At 38.2% G+C, this 20,571-nt stretch overlaps 1 protein-coding gene across 2 annotated transcripts in view; it reads right to left on the reverse strand.

Moving 5' to 3' along the window:
• Nucleotides 1-20,571, reverse strand: part of MCC (MCC regulator of WNT signaling pathway) — a 138,076-nt gene that overhangs the window by 63,255 nt on the left and 54,250 nt on the right. For both annotated transcript variants that reach the window (XM_084225840.1, XM_084225841.1), the window contains exon 2: nucleotides 3,653-3,766. In XM_084225840.1, the coding sequence (XP_084081966.1) occupies nucleotides 3,653-3,766 (114 nt within the window). The remainder of the gene's footprint in view (nucleotides 1-3,652; nucleotides 3,767-20,571) is intronic.

The following is a 20,571-nucleotide window of genomic DNA, read 5'->3' on the forward strand; positions in this document are numbered from 1 at the left end:
AACAGGATTACAGAAGCTAAAAATCTTAGCTCAACTAATACAGTGTTTTAATTTGAGAGGAGTGGCAGATTTAAAAGTAGCAATCCATTAATCTAAATTTAAGTACAGAACCAAGTCTATAGTGCTAAATCCTCAATCACAAAAGCATGCATGGTCAGAATTAATTGTTCTGTGGCATGTTCTGAGTATACTTAATGTGGAAGATGAATACAAGCACACAGAATTAATCCATGTCAGATAAGGACATCACACAACAAAACAAGGAATTTCAATGTTCATCTGAACACCATACATTCCTATTTCAAGTTTCTCTGTTAAATGAGAAACTGAAGCCTTCCTGTGAAGTTCACATGTTGTTACACGTCTACAGAGAATGTTCCTTCTGTTCTTATATGTCTACAGTGTGTTGGTTTTATTCTTATACTGAAATTCTGCTGTTCCTCCCTATATTCTGAATAATCAAGAGGATGGCAAAGAACTATTACTGCAGTAATGAGACGTACTGCTGTGACACAGGAACCAGAACAATACAGCACATTCTTTGTCTAGAGCTATTATAAAAATCCAAAATAACAATGACTAAGCACAAAGAATGAGAGAACAGGACAACCTTGTAAAAGGAGATGAAATTAGAAGAAAAATATAGTAAGTGAATTATCTATTCTTGTAGAACTTACTGAAATATTCAGCATGTTATTAAATCCCATGCTCAATCACAGAACTGCAGAACTCAATGTCACAGGATATTGGAAATGCCAAGAATGTAGACAGATTTGAAAGAAGATTATATAAATCCATGGAGGACAGGACTAGAGAGGACTATAAAATGTAATATGGCTTCTGCTCACAGAGGTTGGCAGCAAGGTGGGGGATATGAAAGAGAAAAATTCTCTATGTGCACTTCTTATGCTCTCCCTTCAGACTCCCACTGTTTATCACTATCAAAGTCAGGATACTGTGCCACACAGAGCCAGTAGAAAGCACAACAATTCTCATAATCACAGAAAGATTTTTGGAAGAAGACATTAGTTGTGGTTGACCAGTGTTTCACTGCAAATTTCATTCAAGAGATCACTTTGTTGCTGAATTGTACACTGATAAAAACACAGACACAAAGAGATCTGCTATGTTACTGAAATAATAGAAGCATGTAGAGAAATGCTATATCTGGTCTCTGTAGGCTGCAGATTTGGAAGGGAGTATGCTACAACAGCCACTAATCAATTACATCACTTCACAAAACCTTAAGCCCACGCTGTCCAACTAGCTTTCTTCACCATTTGTCATCTATTACTTGAGTTGTGGTTTCCCAAATCACCTCCACTCTGCAAATCACTAATCCTTTCTTCCAAATACCTCACATGCTTCATGAAATGGTGGGAAAGGTATTACCAAAAATGTGTTTTAAGAGCTATTTGCTCCAGAGAGCATTTACCATGCCAGCTAAAATGAAACATGTGCTGCCTTGGTAACTACACTCCAGATGCAGAACAGAGATTTAATACTGACCCACTAGCATCTGAGTATGGTTATGCAGAACCTCAAACACCTATCTAATTTATGCCTTCTGAACCTCTGATTCACATTAGACAGAGGCTGTAGAGGAAAGAATAATGAACTAATCTCTGTGGAGTGAGAAGAAAAGTTAAAAACAAATATGTTAAGTGGCACAAGTACTTGGTATGCAGTTAGAAAAAGAAGGCAAGGTGCAGTGGTTTCACCAGTGTATGTCTCAGCACTTAAGCACTGTCAACACATTCAATATATGAGTTGTGTTTGTTTAATGATTTGAGTTCCTTAATTAAGATTTGTATTTTATTTAACACATACTAAATTCTATCCTCTTGAAGGCTTTAGAAAAAAATGAACTGCAAAGAGATAAATCATTAAACCTTTATATAAAACTGTTAATTAAAAAGACTTTTTTATTAATCCAAAATCCAGCAACCAGCCTGCATTTCAGATATTCCAGTTGTGTGCTCTTCACAGGTCAGGAGGCACTGATCACTATGTTTGTGTTTGCACGGCTCAATATCAAGTAAAACCCCCAGCATTAGAAACCAAGCACTATGTACGCATGCATAATTGGTAACCCATCAAAGAAAACACCAAAGGATCTTGAGCTAACAGAGCACATGTTAATTGGTATTAAGGACTGATCCTTAATCCCAGCTGCCATCAGTGTGTATTCGGTACTGCACGGGAGCACCCACAAGGCACTCTTCACTGGCTGAGAGATAATATCTCTATTTTTAAATTACGAGCCAGAAATAAAAATAAAACACTAACAAAAACCCGTGGTTTGCATCAGACCCTCCAGAGCTATAAATAACAACAATAAAGTCAGTGCAATCATGCAGAATGATGTGGATCATTTGGATACAGTGAATCCATCTGAGAGTTTAATGATTGTCAAATGCAGCCTCATATCAAACTGTAAGCCAGAAAGAGGACTCTATCCCAAGAATGCCACAGAAATTAGAAAAAGCTCTCAGGATTATAGCTGATAAACCATGTTAACTCCCAGCGTGGCTCTGGATCACATATTGAGGGGAATAAAAACATGAAAGTGATTTTATTTCTGGATGTTACATTGATGGTCTGCAATAACAGTATCACTTACAAGCCCATAAATCTTAAAAGCAGCTGAAAAAAACATTAGGGAATGCAAGCAAAGGCCAAAATAAGGGAGGACTGAAGAAAGAGCCTGAAAATCGAGACTGCTTAAATACTTCTATATTTGGCTTGAATTTAAGTAACACAGATGAAAGGTCTCATCAAAATGAAATAAATACTGAAAACTTTAAATCTGTGAAGTCACAGAAAGGCTAAGTATTACAGGGACTGCTGCAGCTTACTCACTCAGTCCCTTACCCAGCTCAAGACCAGGTCCAGGTGCCTTGAGTACTTCCAAGGTTGGAGATTCTACAACATCTCTGAGCAACAAATAAGGTGGCACAGGATAAAATGTTTTGTTTGTCTCTATTCAAGCATTTTGAATTAGTTTTGAAATGTTAACTATTTATAAAAGGTATTTGGTACAATGGCAGCGTCTGAAAACAAAGATTTTTTTTTTGCAGAAGAGAGAAATATCAAAAACAACAGTTCAATTTTCCTTGCTTGCATTTGCCTCTATGCAAGAGCTATGAAAGCATCAGAGTTCCAACCTTATTCTTATTTAACCCCCCCTTTCCATTGGCTGTGTTTTCCACAACTCCACCATTCCAACTGGCATACTGGAAGCTAGACTGAGATCACAAGTAACTTCTCACATAACATCAAAACACTGAAAATTGGCAGTAACTTTTGATCAGTCTTAATTTGTGCTGTGTTTAAATGTGACCCAGGACTGCAAGGTTCTGCAACCACTCACCTAACCCACTGAGAGCAACCTGTAATTCTTATATTCTACAATAATTCAAAGCACTTGTTGCTTATATTGACTTCAAAACAGAATGTATCTAATTAATTTTTACGGTTTTTTTTTAGAAGAATGTCTTCAACACATAAAAGGTATAACCCATGGCAACTATGTGTCTGCAGTCTTAAATTCTTTTGACTTGTAACATTGCTCAGTATTTTTTCTTCTCTCCGAGGAACAATGACTGCACAAAACCAAGGATCTTCAGAATCTTGAACTACTATTGCTCACCTGTGCTTTTGCCAATTTCTTTTCCAATAGGTCACGCTCCTTTTCTGTTTGTTGTAGACGCTTATTAAGCTCCACAATGTCTCCCTTTAATGAAGCCAGGGCTGCTAAATGAAGCTGGAAGACAGAAAGGAAAGAAACAAATTAATCAAATCACAAGCCACTTAGCACTAGAGAAGAGACAGTATTATATGGCAGCTATAGTAATGCTGGATTTCTGTAGTAGTTAATAGGAACTTTAGTAGAACAAAGTCTAAAAAAATTCCACATACAACTAACAATTTAACCAATAGTTTTTTTAACTATTGTGGAATTTTTCTTTCCAGGCAGAACACACATTCCTTCACCATATCCTTTATAAGGGTAAAGACAATGAGGAATAATTCAGCTAGGAATGTGTAGATTAGCTCTAATGCTACTTCGTTAAGATGTAACCCGAGTCTTGCACTTAAAACCTTACATTAAATGTTGACTAAGACTTGCATTACAGAGTGAGGTGTACCATGTTTTGATGCCTTTAGACATATAGAGGTTATCAGTTTGGTGAAAGTGGATAGCTCCATGCAAAGGATTTGCTTTTATTTTGCAACTAATGCTTACTCCACTGCGAGCTACTCTTCTGCAGTTGTTGCTCTCCTCAGTCCCACGCCAGTGAGTTTCAGTGATTCTTATCTACTAACCCACATATGAAGAGCCCAAACTGTTTTTCTTTCTGCAGCAGATCCTTTTGATGAAAGATACTTTCTACACTTAGCTGATAGCATGCAGAAATATATATCAGTCTAGGATAACTCAAAACATTGAAATTAGGTTAGCTACACAACAAAAACCAAGAACAGTTCTTAAAAGAATTTTAATTGTTCCCACTCTTTTCTTGTCCTTAAATACCCCATTCATCGTTTCACCAAACTCATCAGCCAGAATTCAACACTAAGTATTGACAACTACAACTGGAAAGTCCAGGAGGAGAACTAGCCACTGGCCCTGAAGTCTTTCTTTGCAGTCATAAACAAACAGCTTCAAGTTATACTGGGTATGAAAACAGAAGTGACCTTTCACACCAGACCAAGCACCACAGCAAACACTGCTCTGCTGCCAAGATTCAGGCTGAAATACAAACTGCTTCTAATCCTCCACCCACTTTCAGTTCCTCAATCAGATATTCTATTGGGCGGGTCACCTAATAGTAATTTTTCTTGTTTCATTTACAATGAATCAGTTAGTGAGTCCTATTTTGATACAAATTCTACCTTTATAATACTGGGAGCCAGCAAAACCATAGCTGTTTTCCCATACTCATGTGTGAAAGCAGCTGCCTGACAGCAGAGAGACCAGAACATTTGGAAACTGGCTCTTCACATACAGTATTCCCATTGTTAATGAAAAAACTCTGCCTTCAAGACAAGAAAGATAATTTTAAAAAGGTATTTGGATGTGAGTTTTTTAAGTGCTGTGTAACTAGTTATTCCTTGGGTATCCTCACTTGTCAGTTCAGTCGACAGGACGTTTACTACATCAGCTACAAAAATACCTTACAGACATGCAGTTATTTGTTTCACTACAACTATACACATGCACAATTATATGTTGCAGAACATTTAAGATTCTGAAGGCAGCCTCATTTTTCATGTAAAATCTCAGTAACTCAGGCTTGCTATGGGCATATCCTACACAGCTTCTATGAAGTATGTACACTGAAAACTCTGAATAAACCCAGAATCACCCTGAATACCCCAAAGTATTTTTTGCCTTCAGCAGAAGGAAACTATGCACTAATTTTACAGCACAAAGAAAAAAGAACCAGACCAATTGTACCAATCTGTTCATAACTTGCTTCAGATTTTCAGGAAATCTGATTAATTTTTAAGCCACTGATTTATCTTATTCTCATAATTTTCCCATAACAGAGTGGAATTGTTGCAATGAAGCTCACAACTTGTTCAACAAAATGCACATCCTTCACCACAGCTTTCAAATAGTACATGAAAAACAGCTACAATTCTCCAAATTGAATAAAACAATGCTACATAGTCAAGTATCATTCCCTTTCATACCCTGTAATTACATGATCACCAGCTGTTGTTTTAATTAAATACAAGACTAATAATGCCCATACACATGGCCTTGTAATATAAAAGGACACCATTAATTTGAAAATCTCAATGAAAAGCAACTTGTTCTCTGAACAGCGGAACTAACAAGGCAGACTTCCAATGGATGTGTCTTTGTCCTCTTCACCCTCTGCAGTCAGCTCAGCTGTTCTTCATGTCCCCTAGCACACTGCAAGCTGGGTAGGAAACAACATGAATTGTGCCTGGTTTTACAGCAGCCCTGCTGCCTGGCCTAGCAGTCCCTGCCAAACATGGGTATCCAATATGTGAATTACATCCACCTCTGTGCTCAGTATAGCATCTCTCTTCTCCAAGCAACCAAACAATGGCTTTATTAAGGACAAGGAAAGCTTGTTTTATTTTTTACCATCAAAAATTACCCTTTCATTAATTGGACTGTTTCAGTTTCCAAGTGCTAATAAACTTTTTTAAAAAACAAAAACACCCACAAAAACAACAACAAAAACCAAACCAACCAAACAAAAACCATAAAAACAAAAATAAAAATAAAAACGAAACCAAACAAAAAAACACACAAAAAAACCAAAACAAAAAAAAACCCCAAAAAACAGTGAAAGGGCAGACTTTGTAAGAAGAAGCTATCATAGAGGAGGGCTGCTTGTGATCTCTAGTTTGATGCGCAAGCGAGGCCTCCAGCTACTACTGAATACATAAGGTTAACACATCCAGTGTAACTATGTGTTCATGGCAGTCAAGCTCTCCTCTCCAATTCATTAAAAAGGTGATACAAACCATGACTGCACTTTCCCTTAAGGTGGAAGCGCTCCCATAGACCATGCTTCCCAGCGTGCTTGTTTATCAAAAGGCAAGTGGAACTGGAACATGATCTTTGGATATTGCTGTACCTCAGAAAAGGAAACATCTGAGCAAAAAGCTACAGTTCATGGAGAAGTATTCTGGGTGGGGGAAAAATAAAGTTCATGTTTAGAAATCAGGCTTAATAATCCAAACTATTAAAGTGGGAATGACTCAATTTAGAAATCGCAAGCAGTAAGTCAACCACAACTGTAACTCTGCAGCACTGAACTGCTACAGGATTGTGACAACTGAGAAAGAGAGAACTGAGGTAGCAATACAGCATACTGGGTTTTTTTCTCTCCTCGGCAATGACAGATAAGGCAGAGTCACTATGACTAACACTCATACCATACATTTACAGTTCAAGGTGGGCTGCCTCTTAATGACACAAGATTTTGAAACAGATCAAAAACTCAACAGTGTATAAAATTAATACAGACAGCACAAAGATTTCTGTCCATACAAGATATTGGTCCGAACCTTTAAGCAACAGACTGCAGAGACCCACTTCATACAGAGAAAACAGTCAAGTGACAAAAGCCTGTGCTGTTCAAAAACTTTATATTGATCCAATACATCTACTCAAATTCCATCAAGAAAAAACCCACTGTTGTGATGCTGAGGCACCCAAACTGTCCAACAGGACAACTTGGATCAACATGTGAGAACAAGAAGGGTCAGACTAGCCAATCAATTTGCTTCTCTATGATCATCCAAAAAAATAAGAAAATACATCAGGATAAATAACAAATTCATTACATTTTAGCTTAGAAGCTGCAATTTCCAGTAACAACAGTGGGTTGCTTACCGACATACACACCACATGCTATACCCAGAATATCCTGTCAGGTTTTAAATATATTAGATATACAGGAACAATTATTTATTAAGGTATTACCAATATAAAGTAACAAACTGCATAATATGGTACTGTTAAAATGCAAACCAATGTACAGCTAAGTTTTGAAAGGTACTATAATTATAAAAACATAAGAACAAGCTTAGGAAATGCAACTTCCTAACCTCTGATCAAGCCTCCTTTATGAATGCAGTTTCTTCCTCATTATCTACCTGCTTCTACAAGCATTTCATACAATACTGCAGACATGATATGTGATGCTATTTTGCACTGTGCTTTGAAGACTGGTTTTGGTGCTGTGAAATATTTTATGCAGGAATCAGGAATAACATTTGTGGGCAGTCAGATTTCTGAAGAATTTTGTAGGAAACAAATACAGAAGTAGATGAGACAATAAGATGAACTGAAAGCCAAGGAAGCAGGTGACTCCTGTACTGTTGTACAAACTGCTAGAAATGTTCTGACGCCAAGAAAAAACCAAAAGAAAAATCACAAAGGGCAATGAATAAGGGTGCTGAAAAAATGATAAGGTTAAAGCCCTGAAAAGCACTAAAATTACTATTACACTCAGCATTTTTCCAAGCCATTGTAAAATGTGATCCTCACCACTAAATCTGATCCACATTTTTCATTCCCTCAGCCTGGAACCAAACTAATTAAATCATATTGATAAAACCAGTTGTACTGATTGCACATGTTTGCTATTTTCAACAGAGAAATTACAAAAAGGAGCTATGCATTTAATTCTTTGTGAAACTAAAGTACTAATCTTAACTTTTTCCTTTTCTTTGGCTTCCTGTATTCCTTAGCTACAGTACTGCTGCACACCAGTTTGGGAACTGATGTTCAGAAAGGTAACCTCAGACATGCTAATTTAATCATAATTTATTTACTAGGAAGTCATAAAATCATACCAAACTATATTCCAATGCAGCCAAAAGTCCAGTTTATTTTTTCTCTGTGTGTCTTCTGAGCTGATCAGTAAACCCCTGCCACGGGAGAAGGATCAGAGACAGGCCAGGGTATGTGCCCATGAAGATCAGGAAGAATGTGTCTGGGTGGGACTGAGCACAGCTGTTGCAAAAAAAGCTGACTTGATCACAACATCAAGAGGACCTGAGGGTTGGTTTTGATTTTGATAAAAAAACTATGAACAGCTGAAAAAATCAGCTGGTGTGTATTTCTCCCCAAGCTCATTAAGAGTGTGAATGTCTGAGAGTGTGCTAGCCAGGCCAGTGTGGGGTGCTATACATGGCTCAGCCCAAAATAAAAACTATAAAAACATAATCAACTGACAGAATTTCAAAGCGAGTGAAGAGCTTGACCTAGTTTCAATTCACACATTTACTCCTAGCAAAGCCCAGAGTGGTGGGGGTGATTACATTAGAGAGACGCTGGGAACCACACTGGCGCTCTGTGATTGAGCTGTGCACTGCAATTGCTCTCCTCTGCTGCAGTCGACTTGTATCTCTATTGTGTTCTCATTGTGCTTTGTGACATTATGCTAAAACAAAACCCCTGTGCACCATCAACTATCTGCAAATAAATAAATCTGATGTTAAACATCACACCTTCCACATGTGGACTGTCTAGAAGAAGCTGGTGAGAGAGTACTAGGCTCTGCCATTCTCTCCTCTTTTTTATTTCCCACTAGCATTTTGCATAGTTTAGTGGAAATAATCCACGACATGGACATTTTCCATGTATTGCAACTACTTAGTTTCATGACAGGCACTATACATAAAAACATCTGATTAAATACTAAGAATGTTGCCTCTTCTCTGAAAACATTCCAATTCCTTTGTTATGAAATTACACTGGACACTATGCTGGCTTTGAAAACCCAAGCTGCTTTGTAACGTGAGAGACGATACATGTAGAGAACAACATGGAAAACACAAGTGAGAACTCCAGCTAACAGTGCAGAAAAGGCAAAACAGCAAATGCCTATCCATTGTATTTTCTGACACCTTTCTTCTTCAAGAGAAGGAGGGATTTCAGTCAAGGAATGAAAAGGCTGGTGATGTAAGTTCATAGTGAACACATCTGGAGACAGAACAATAAAACCTTCAGCAATCTCAGGGCTGTGGTTGTGCTGTGGATTGCTAGTTTTCATAAATGGCAGTACAGAACAGTATCAGGACTGGTCCAGGAAAAGCACAGACAAGGCTGGCACTTACCTGCTGAAGTGAATGAGAGAAACTTTCATGCTAAGGCATGGTAGATATAGGAAGACATGTGAACAAGGTACAGAGGAAAAAATTACAGAGAACAGTAAGCGTGAAAGAAATCATAGCACTGCTTCACATAACCAGGAAAAAAAAAAAAAAAAAGAACAAATAAAAAGAAACACAAATCAAGTCAAAGCTTAAAAATCTTCCTAACAGAGAAGTTAAAAGATATGAAACTGATGTTACAGACATTTGTTACAGATAAAACCCCAAGGCGTTGTCAAGTTTACATTTTATCAGGAGCACAGATCAGCACTACTTGCAAACAACACTTACTTAAAGTGATTGCTATATAAATGTGTAGCTACCCTCAACCATTTTTCTTCTCTGTCCTACACAATTTTCATGCCACCTTCTCCTAGCCACGGCCCATAAAAGGTTCATTTTTTATGGCCCACATAATAAAATAAATGTAATCAAACTCAAGTTTCTGCAAGCTTACTGACAAAATGGAAGGCAAAAACATAAAATAATAACCATATCCCAGAAGCAGTGACATGGTAGATCGATATTCTCCAGATATTTTCAGCTGTATGACCTCTAGAGCACAGCCCTGAAATACCACAGTCAACGGCCCTGTAAGTAACTACCCAAGGGAAAGTCAAAATGACTAAAAAAGTCGTACCACTGAATTGCTGGATATGCTTACAAATATACCCTAAAACTTGATGTCCAAAACAACTATTACATGCTAATAAAAAGCCTGTATATTTTCGAAGTGACATACAAAACTGACGTTTTGTGACTGTGCTTCTGAGGCAATTATTGTCATATTAAACATTAGACAGTTACTTCATATGTTTGTGCAATACTAAACAAATAATGTGCCAACACTTGCCAGGATGGAGCCACTCAAATTCAAGAAAAACAAAGACCAAATTTTTGTAAGACACAGTTTTAATTTGAAAAATCTGCAGAAGATGTTTTCAATCTGTTTGTATTATTTATAAACAATTTCAACTGAAGTCGCTTGGGTTTTTTTTACAGAAAATTAACATTTACAGGCACTTGTGAATATTTCAAACTATTTCTTAAAACAAACCAAAAAACTATTCCAACTAAATCAAAGCAAAAAAATGTTCCATGAAGAAAAATACAATAAAGATTGTTTTAGAAGTACACAGAAGAGGTAAACTAATGCTATTCTGGAGAGCAGGATCAGTTTTTAAATGTATTAAAGGAAAAAACAAAGAATGCAATAATGGAAGATTTTCCCTTGAAAAATTATCTGACAATTCACACTTGATGAATGGACCATGGTGCTAATTGCACTTCTGAGTATGCCCGAGGCCTAGATTATCGGCTCTTCTTCTATTAAAACAGTTGTTTACAATATCATCGAAAAGAAAATTTTAGATGACATGAGAAGAAAATCCAGAGTCCTAAAAACAACAAAAGGAACCTAACATTTGAATCTGGGGACTGTAGAAAACAACTTCATGTTGGCAAGTTCACTCGTTTGGGATTCTTAAGAACCTTCCCTGCGGCACTACAGGGCAGCCCACGCGTGCAACCCGATGGCCTCAGAACGGGCATCTACACTGCGCAGGAAAGGTCAGCCTTGCCTTCACCTTCCAGAGGAGGAACTTGCAGCTATTTCCACTCCCAGCGAGGGAGCAAAACAGCAGTAATGCAGGGTAGGAAAATGGGCTTGTGGGGAAACTAAGCTTCGAACAAAATACTGTCTTCATTTTTCAAGATACTATCTGCAATCACAGCCTTTCTTTACCTAAAAATAGTAATAATAAATTACTACAAAATGATGAGCTAGGAGGGGTCATAGCTAGGTCCTTCATCCAGTCTTAGAAGGATTTTATCCCCCTTCAATGAACTCATTTGCCATTCTTACTCACCTTACACTTACTCTCAACATAATTTAAGTAGGAAAAAATAAGTCTGTTCCTCTTTGCATTGGTGCAGCGATAAAGGGACAATTTGCCTATCTCCTGTTCTGCCCAACATCCCAGAGAAAATTAACAGAGGAGAAAAACAGCAAGGTTTATTGCAGGTCCTTTTCCCTTGAAATCTCAGGATGCCAAACTCCTTTCCTCTATTCCTTTCCATTTTCTTGAGGTGATGGGCACACTATTTTCCCCCCAAGAACAAAATGAGTGGAAAACTAACCCTAAGAATGCATGTCACTCAATCCTTTGCATTTAGCATTATGGTAGCCCACAGTCCAGTGCTGGCTGCAGCATTCCAGACAAGGTGTAAGATCATCCACATTGCATTGTTTACCAAGAGTTCTGCCATTTTTTGTAACAACTTGACTTGCTCCTTCAGCCTCAGCTTTTTCTGACTGACAATAATACAGATCTTTCAAAACAGAGATCATCATTCAAGAACCACTCAAACATTAGACACTACTTGTTATGCTAATTTAATCATAATTTACTGAAGTATCTCATAGTTCTTGAGTTCTTTCCAAAAACTATCTCAAAATAACTTATGATTTTGAAAGTTAAGACTATGGAATAGCAATAAAACTACTTACAATGATACTGTCTCCAGAATGACACATGTGATCTGCTGTCACCATAAATTTAGAGAAATAAGATCTCTACTGCCAGGTCCAATCAGCACTTTGTTTCTACCATAAGCAATAAAAAAAAAACCAAAACAAAAAACCCACCAAAAACCAACTCAACCCAGAAAACAAACAAAAAAACCCACCAAATCCTCTAGCATGTACTTGTCCAATTGTCTAAAACTCACAAAAAGAAAACATGCCTCCAGCTTTCCTTAGTCAGCTTATGCCCTAAAGAGCTTTACATTAGAATGTCCATTATGTAACTTCCAAAAGTACAGCTCTAAAATTATTTTTATTAGCAGCAAATCATCTTTGGAGCTCCCAGATGTAACAGCAAAAATCTCTGGATGCACATGTACTTGCTTAACAAAACACACTCAGTACAGTTCTTAATTATTTCACCTTCCCAAGGTTAGCTGCACCTCTGAGACCTTCATATCCCCTTCCCTGCTCCTTTAAGCTCCGGCCAGCAGCCACTCTCCTGATGGCTCTCCTCCTCTTCCATCTCCTGATGGCCACTCCTTCCAGGAAGCCCAGCATCCCTAAAGACACCCACCAGTCAAAGCCTCTCTAGAGTGAAGAAGTAGAAAAGAAGTTGAGGTCTCCAGTGACCTCCCAGCTTACATTGAAGCAGTGGTTTTTAAAATGCTTTTAGGGAAAAACATACTATATGGGTCACAGGGTTTTCAGTATCAACCACCTTTACACTCCTGGCTGTAAATCTCAGACTAGTCCATGCTATATTCCCAGGTCACTCTCTCACTACTACATGTCAATTCTTAGCACAAACAACTGCTTCCTAGACCAGAACTTGCTGTTTTAGGCAGAAGTCAATTCTTTTGCCTGGTAATCTTCACAAGCCAACCAAAACTGGATGCACAACTTCTCCAAGGACAGTTCTCCTCAGACTTACTACAAATCCAAGGCAGGAAAATTACTTATGCTACCATAACTTCAGTTGCTGCAGGAAGTTTCTAGCTCCATGCCATAAACCTTTGTATGAGTTGAGTATTTCTCTCATGAAAAATACCCAGTGCATTCTGGCATTTTCAATCACAAGTCTTGCATTTTTCACTGCCTCCTCTTTCTTATTATGTGGTCAATACACTGGGGAAAAGCTGACTAATTTTACTGAAAGCTTTGCAAATGGATGGCAAACTGCAGTTAGCATTACTTCCTGCTGAGGTTTTCCACTGCCCTGGAAGTTATTATTAAATTTATAATTTTAACAAATTGGATACAAAACAATTACTGTTGCAAAATACAGCCCTGATAAGGCTCTGTGATGAATCACCTCTGAGAGCGAATATGTTATAAGGAAGTGAGTATGTCAACAGTTACTACAACACTGGTAGAGGTGTTTGTTTACAACAGAAAACACTAAAAAAAGCAACTGCTTATCTGGATTTCAGTACATCAGTAAGATTTTTTATATTTATGTAAAGATTCTTAATGACAGTACGCTGAATAAAGAAGACTCAAGCGCAATTGCTATGCTCTATCCTAACAAAATGCTGCCCCTTTCTAAAAACAGTCCATAGCCGCATTCAATTAAGTTCTTGCTCTCTATGGCATAACTCTTTTGATATAAATCTCTTACTGAAAAATTCTACTTAAAACCTCTTCTTTTTCTATCTGGAAAAACACAATTTGCATTGCTGAAAATCACTATAAGGTTTTTTCCCCCCACACGATAAAAGCAGCATCAGAGAAACAAGAAACTGAAAATGCACTCCACCACCTTTCATCCTCCAGATACCAGTTATTTGAATGTTCAGATCTAGTGCTGGCCCCCAGAAAAACTTAAGCAACATTTCTGCATGATGCCTCAAACTCCTTTCTGATAGCAACTACCTTTGGAACAAAGCAAACAGCACAAAAATATACCACTCATGAACCAGACCTGTTAAAAAAAATTTGATACCATGAATACATTTTTCTTTTCCAGTCATACAGCTTACACTTAATGCAACAGAACCTCTAGTGCACAAACTAAGAAGGGGAAAATAAACATTGATAAATGTTTATTATCAATTGTGCTAATACAGATAAATCTGCACAGCTGGCAGACCTCAACTTGCTTACTGAGTAAGTATTTGTATAGATAAATTTTTTAGGATTTCAGTAACACCTGGATATATTACTCCATTCAGGAGAAGTATTTTTTTTTTGCCATGCACTGGACTAATAACCCAACATGGTATCTCTGTCTGTAGCGTCAGACACAGCATCTTGTTCTAAGTGGCTTCATACTTTTTCAGCAATTTAACAGGCTTCTCCCAATATAAAAGCAAGTAGGTGTAAAATCTGCAGAGAATAAAGAGTCTGTAGCACGACAAAAACAAGCTAGAGCATTTGAGTCAACTGGTGACAGCAATTTGTTAAGATGGGATCAAAAGTAATTCGGAGGCACAGACAGTAATTATGAGCCTGAAGCTACTCCAAGTGTTCATGAAAGCAATGGTTAGAATTTCAGCCCAGTTCAAAACTCTGTCTGCAAAACTCATGGGTGTCTGGAGAACCCTGGTACAAGATTAAATGTTTTTCTCTTAACATCTCTTCCCACAATGACCTCATTTTCTTTCTTTTTTTACTATAAATTCAGAGACAGAGGGTTGACAGATGAACTTCAGTTTTTCTTCAAGTGAGGATGTCTGTATTTTCCTTTTCAACTGGTATAAAAAATATTATATTCTTGTTCATCAAGAAGTGTACAGCAATTTTCTTAAAAGTCAAAAACTTCTGCAAATGAAAAGCCATTTTCTAACCACACTATTTCATATTTAGGTTAAGACTACTCATTTTTTATGATTTTTTTTCTCTGCAATTTATCTGCAAAAGAATAAACGTGAAGATTCAAATATGTCTATGAGACAATTAATCTTCACTAGTATATAAACACACTCAAAATTTAATTGCACTCACTGAAATTACAGATGCTTATAATTACCAAACTTGAAAGTTTCAGTCACACAGAAAAACATCAATTGCTCTAATATGATGAGATTAATTTACATAGTATTCCCAATATTATGCGTCTGTCTCTACCAAGCCCAAGGCAGATTCACTCCTTATCTTGTACTCTGAATGCCAAATTCAACCCTGTATTTCACCCCTGCAATCCTATTAAATAAACAGGAGTTGCATAGATATTTATGAGTCCAGAGCATGGTTCCATGGAAAGTGCACATCCCCTGAGACTGTCGTTCTCTCCTTGAGTGTAATTTTCTTTGCTTTAAATCATCAAATAATAACATAAAAAACATTACTAATTCTCTAAGGAAGTAAGGACAGCACAGAAAGTTGCTTCTCCAGCATTTCGATAAAATACATTTTTTATGTTTATATCACACAAATGCATGCCTATACATGCACATATGAAAAAAACAAATCAGGGGTCATGACAAGACAAAATTTATAATTTAAAGGCATTGTATGTGTTACACATTCCATTTAACACTTCAAAATGTCTGCATCCTTCTTATGACCACTTTCACTAACATTCACCCATACAAAAAGACTCAATGCGAGCGTGACATATAAAGAGCTTTCAAGCAGTAACTGGCACAGCTGTAAATCTACATAAGGCTCTACAAATAAATCTTGTGCTCTTTGCTGCCGATACAGAGACATTAATCTTAAGAGGAACACAATGCAGCACCTCCTTATCTGTTTAAAGTAGGGCAAATATTTTACTCGTGTTAATTGTTCTGACAGAAAAGGATCAACACTGCACTATTCCATCTAACACATGATTTATTTTTCACCTCTGAACAGCACGTAGGCCAAAAAATTTGCTGATTCCAAAGCTGTAAAGCTATTCTGTAATAATTCTTCATAAAAATTGTACCTCATTCATACAGCATTCCTGTTTGAATATTTATACAGCATGCGGCATATTACTCATATAATTTAGCAGAATGAAAGTGGAAGTTACTTTTTCCATTTTTCATGGCTTCACCATCTGTGTAACAGAATACTTCACAGTTAGGTGAAGAGTTGCATTGGTGCATTTTTTTTCATTCAATTTCATCTACATTCTCAACAATTGTTTCTGCGGGCTCTAAAATCTTGACATATCAAGAAATATTATCATTAATGCAATTTTAAGAATAAAACAGTAATCACTCTAATGTAACTGAAGAAACATCAGTGAAAAAAAAATCAGTTTTTCCATCTTAAAGCAGATTCCTGTGTCAAAAAGCATACTAAAGAAGCGATGTATCAGACCAGACCACAGACTGACAGTCCAACATCCTCTGCGAGTGGCAAATCAGAGAGAAGTTGAAGAAAACATGTAAGAACTACCTTTACACATTTGTAAAGCTTCTCTGGTATTGCTTTGCACATTCTGCACCTCAAGGATAACTTTTGTCCCTTTTGATCTCCTTCACATCACTCGTGAATTTATAATGCTCTCTCAAAACATATATCCCTTTTTCTTCCTTATCATCTGAGGCTAACATGCCCTAATCTATTTAACAGAACACGCTCTTCCACTTTTGATCCTCCCAGGTGCCTTTCTTGGGACTGCTTTGGTTTTACAGTTCTGGTGCTTGACACACCACAGCCCTGTGGGACAGTGCCTGGCTGTACAGCTGGCCATGCGGATTTTTTGCTGTCAGCAACCTCAATCTATGCATGTATTAAATCACTGACCTCCACTACAGTAACAATCTACCCTGCACACATAAGCAATCCTTGTGTTCTCAAGTATTTCTCCTGGATATATTCCATGGTTCTCTGGGCTGAGAATTTCAAAGTCGACTGCCCTTCCCATTACCCCTACCTTAGATAACTGTATCAATTGGAAGGAAAAATGCAGTTCTTTAGGAGAAAGCAGTGGTAAGAGCATTAGCAGTTCCCTCTCCATGAAGGGGGCAGGCTGTGTCTTCAGCTAAAGCGTTTCTGGGGATTTATTGTGTATGAATGCTGGTAACAGCTGCTGATATGCAAGCAACAACACAAGACATGTCTGTGCACACGACAGGTATACAAAAGAAGGCAACTTACAAGTGACAACATAGTGGCATGATGTCAGAGATGGCAATTACCCAAATTATTCACATTCTACAGAGCTGTGGGTAACCTGACTCTTGAACAGCTGACCAGTGAACGAAACTCCTACTTTCATATTCATATTTTGACAAACACCATCAGAAACATGCACTTCTGGTGAAGCACTGCCACATACATCCATCTCGAGCAACATCCCCACACCTTCCATCAGTGCCCACTAGCTCAGCTAAGCGTGCATATAGACAGCTATGCTGTTTCAATATCCAAGGTACACCTACACTGTGCCATCTTGACTTAGTTGTAAGCCTTGATGTTCACAGAGGGAGATCGAGGGCTCACAGATGGCTGCACCAGTCTGCAATTCCAGCCTGAACTCTCCTTTCCTCCACTCCTGCCTGTTGTGATTTCTCCCCTCTCCAAGGTCCCGACATAAGATACTTTTATATGTTCTTTTCTTCTCGATTGTTTATTCCCTTCCCCACATACCATTCTTCTCCTGTTCCCTCCCTTCACTGAAGCTGCCAGCAACTCCCTGCGCAGCCTAGAGCCTGCAGTACACCAGCTGTTTCCATTCAGCCCTGTGGTCCCTCTGAGGACGGAATTAGCCCCTCGTTAACCCTCTCCCTCCTGCAGTTCTGCATCGCTGCAGCTATTTAACTAAGTGCAGGGAGCAATTAGTACCGTCTCTGTTTGCAGTCACCATTCCTGCCTCTTTCAGCTGCAACGCTGAATATGCAACAGCATACTCAGCTGTCGCAGGTACCTAAGCCCTAGAACATAACAGCTCAAAGACTCTAGAAATTAAGGTCGGTAAACAGGTATTTTAAAAGAGGCTGTGTGACAGGGATCAGATTTCCAACAGCAAGGGTCAAGTTTTAATACATGTTATTGCTTGAAGAAAAGCAGCCATTTTACAAAGTAATCTGTTATTTCTTTATGGTTTTGTGTTTGATTTGTTGAGGGATTTTTTAACCTTCTCAAAATAGTGTAATTCTTAATGATATTTCTTTGCTGAAGTACACCTAACCGCTCCATGTGCCAGAGTATTTGGGAATATATACTGAAAAACAAACTTTTAAAATCCTGTTGAGATAAAACAGCTTTTTAAAAGAAGTGGTAGCTGTAGAAAATTAACATTGGTTGTTTTCTATTTTTACACTGCAGTAAGAAGGTGAGTGTTCCTCCTCCTCCCAACCATAGTCCCCAGCTGTCTCAGTCAATTTTCAAGTATTTTGTCCTACACAAGAAGGTATTGATGGCTTTCTTCACAAACAGCTACTTGCCTCAGGCATCTCATCCAAGTCTCAAGTTAAATTTGTCATTAGATGGACCCAGACTGTAATTTACACAAAACTCTTATTACAAAATAGCCAGGCTTTAAAGAAGTTGCACAGCGCTCAGTTAAGTACAGGCAGCAAAGCTGGAAGTGGCTACTTGGGCAGAAGCAGCAATGCCTGCAAACCTGACCCTGACCAGCCAAACACATTCCTCTTCCTGCTCCCCCCAAACTCCTGGGAACAGCCACAGAAGAGTGTTCTGTGCTTGGTACAAGGCTAGCTGTCGTAGCAACAGACCTTCCGCACCACTATTTTGTTTACTCTTCCTCTAAACTCACCAGAGGCCCTACTACTTCCAGGCTGGAGGAAATCAGACTGCAGGACCTGGGACTCACAGCACAAACCCTTGACACCACACAACTGATTCTGTAACATATCTCTAACAGTTTATTCAAATGTTTACTCCTTAAGTGAGCCTAGGACTGAGTTTGAGGCTCTTCTACTCAAGTAGATGTTAAAATTTCTGAGGGGGTAAGGGCTCAGGAGCAAACTAAAAGCAAGCAAGTAGTTTTCCTCTGAGGGAAGGAAAACCTCCCTACCTCATGACCTGAAATTACTGCTCCAGACACAGTTCAATGTCAGCCACTGAGCGTTATCTCAAAGCACTTTGCAAAATATTCCTTGCAGTCTCAACAACTGGAAGGGTAAAAGAACTACAGACGCCGCCATGAATTTGCTCTTTCTTGAGTCACACAATGGGATATATTCCTGCCTATTTGACTGTGCTAACATCACTGTAAAGCAATCTAATCAGCAGGAATCCAAATGTCCACTAAAACAAAGAGGAAAAAATAAAATTGGACCTGACCCAGAAAATGAGTGAATATAATTTATTTTCTTGTCCTGTTCTAAGATTCCAGCACCAGAATTCACCATCTGAAAGCCTGTGCCAATCTGAATAAAAACATACTGATATACACGGTATATTTTAGAGTAAAAAGGTGTCAGCCTCACCCAGGACATGCTTTGAAAGAACTAAATCTGGTCAGAGGACAGAAAGTTTATAAAAAACACATTACATGAAACTACCACAGTGGAGACAAAACAAGACTCAGTCCTACTGTTCCCTTCCACTTCAATGAAATTGTAATCACAAACATATAATTGCATGCATAATGTGGTTTAGCTACCTAGGATATGTAAATTTCAGTTTAATTTTTTTATAATCTGAACATACCATATATCTACATGCAGTCAAATTTAACTGCAGGGATTTCTTGAAGGAAAGGATATGAGAGGCAGGAAGGGAAGAAATGTTTCCTGAGATTGTGTGCACCAGCTGTATGAGATTCTCACATTTATCTTTTCAAGTAATTCCAGTAGAGTATTTCTGTAAATGTAATTTGTAGTGCTCTTTAATCCTGTTACCAAGATTTCCCATTTGCCCAGTCTCAACAGAGAGCCAGAGAAATTTATAATCTGCTTCTCTGAGCTCTGATCATGCACAGTTCATGCACACTCAAAACCTCCATTCAAGTTCCATTTATAAATGTATAATGAGACTGAAACAGTCCCCACTGCACTAGCAGAATATTACACGATCTCTTCAGGTGCTGTGGGTCAAAACAGGATTTGTATTAACCTGGTTAAGATATTTTGCTGAAGTCAGTTCCAGTGCCCAGCAAAAGCATGAGATTCAGAGTAAGTCTGCAAGACTGCAACATGAAGGATACCACAGGGCACCCTTATGTTTCTAATCTTTCCCCCAATCCATATTAAGATTAGCATAAATTCCAGTTTGGGCTGCTATTAGGAAACAGAGCAGGGATGCTCATGTCTCATGACTAGCCAAGTTTTTGAGCCACAATGGCCCAAAGTCCAAACCCCACAGTGGTGAGAGGTTTGTATCACCCATTTCGCAGCCCTCCTTGCAATTACTTCTACCTGGAGCTCAGAGCTGGTTATATAATTCAGTGCTACACACCAGCCATACTCTGGAATCATCAATTCTGCCCCTTCCCTTCCTTTTTAGACGATATTAGGTTGTGTACCTAGAGACACATGCAGCTGTAGGGC

The sequence above is a fragment of the Fringilla coelebs genome (genome assembly GCF_963513975.1).
Source record: "Fringilla coelebs genome assembly, chromosome: Z".
In the NCBI taxonomy this organism is placed as follows: domain Eukaryota; kingdom Metazoa; phylum Chordata; class Aves; order Passeriformes; family Fringillidae; genus Fringilla; species Fringilla coelebs.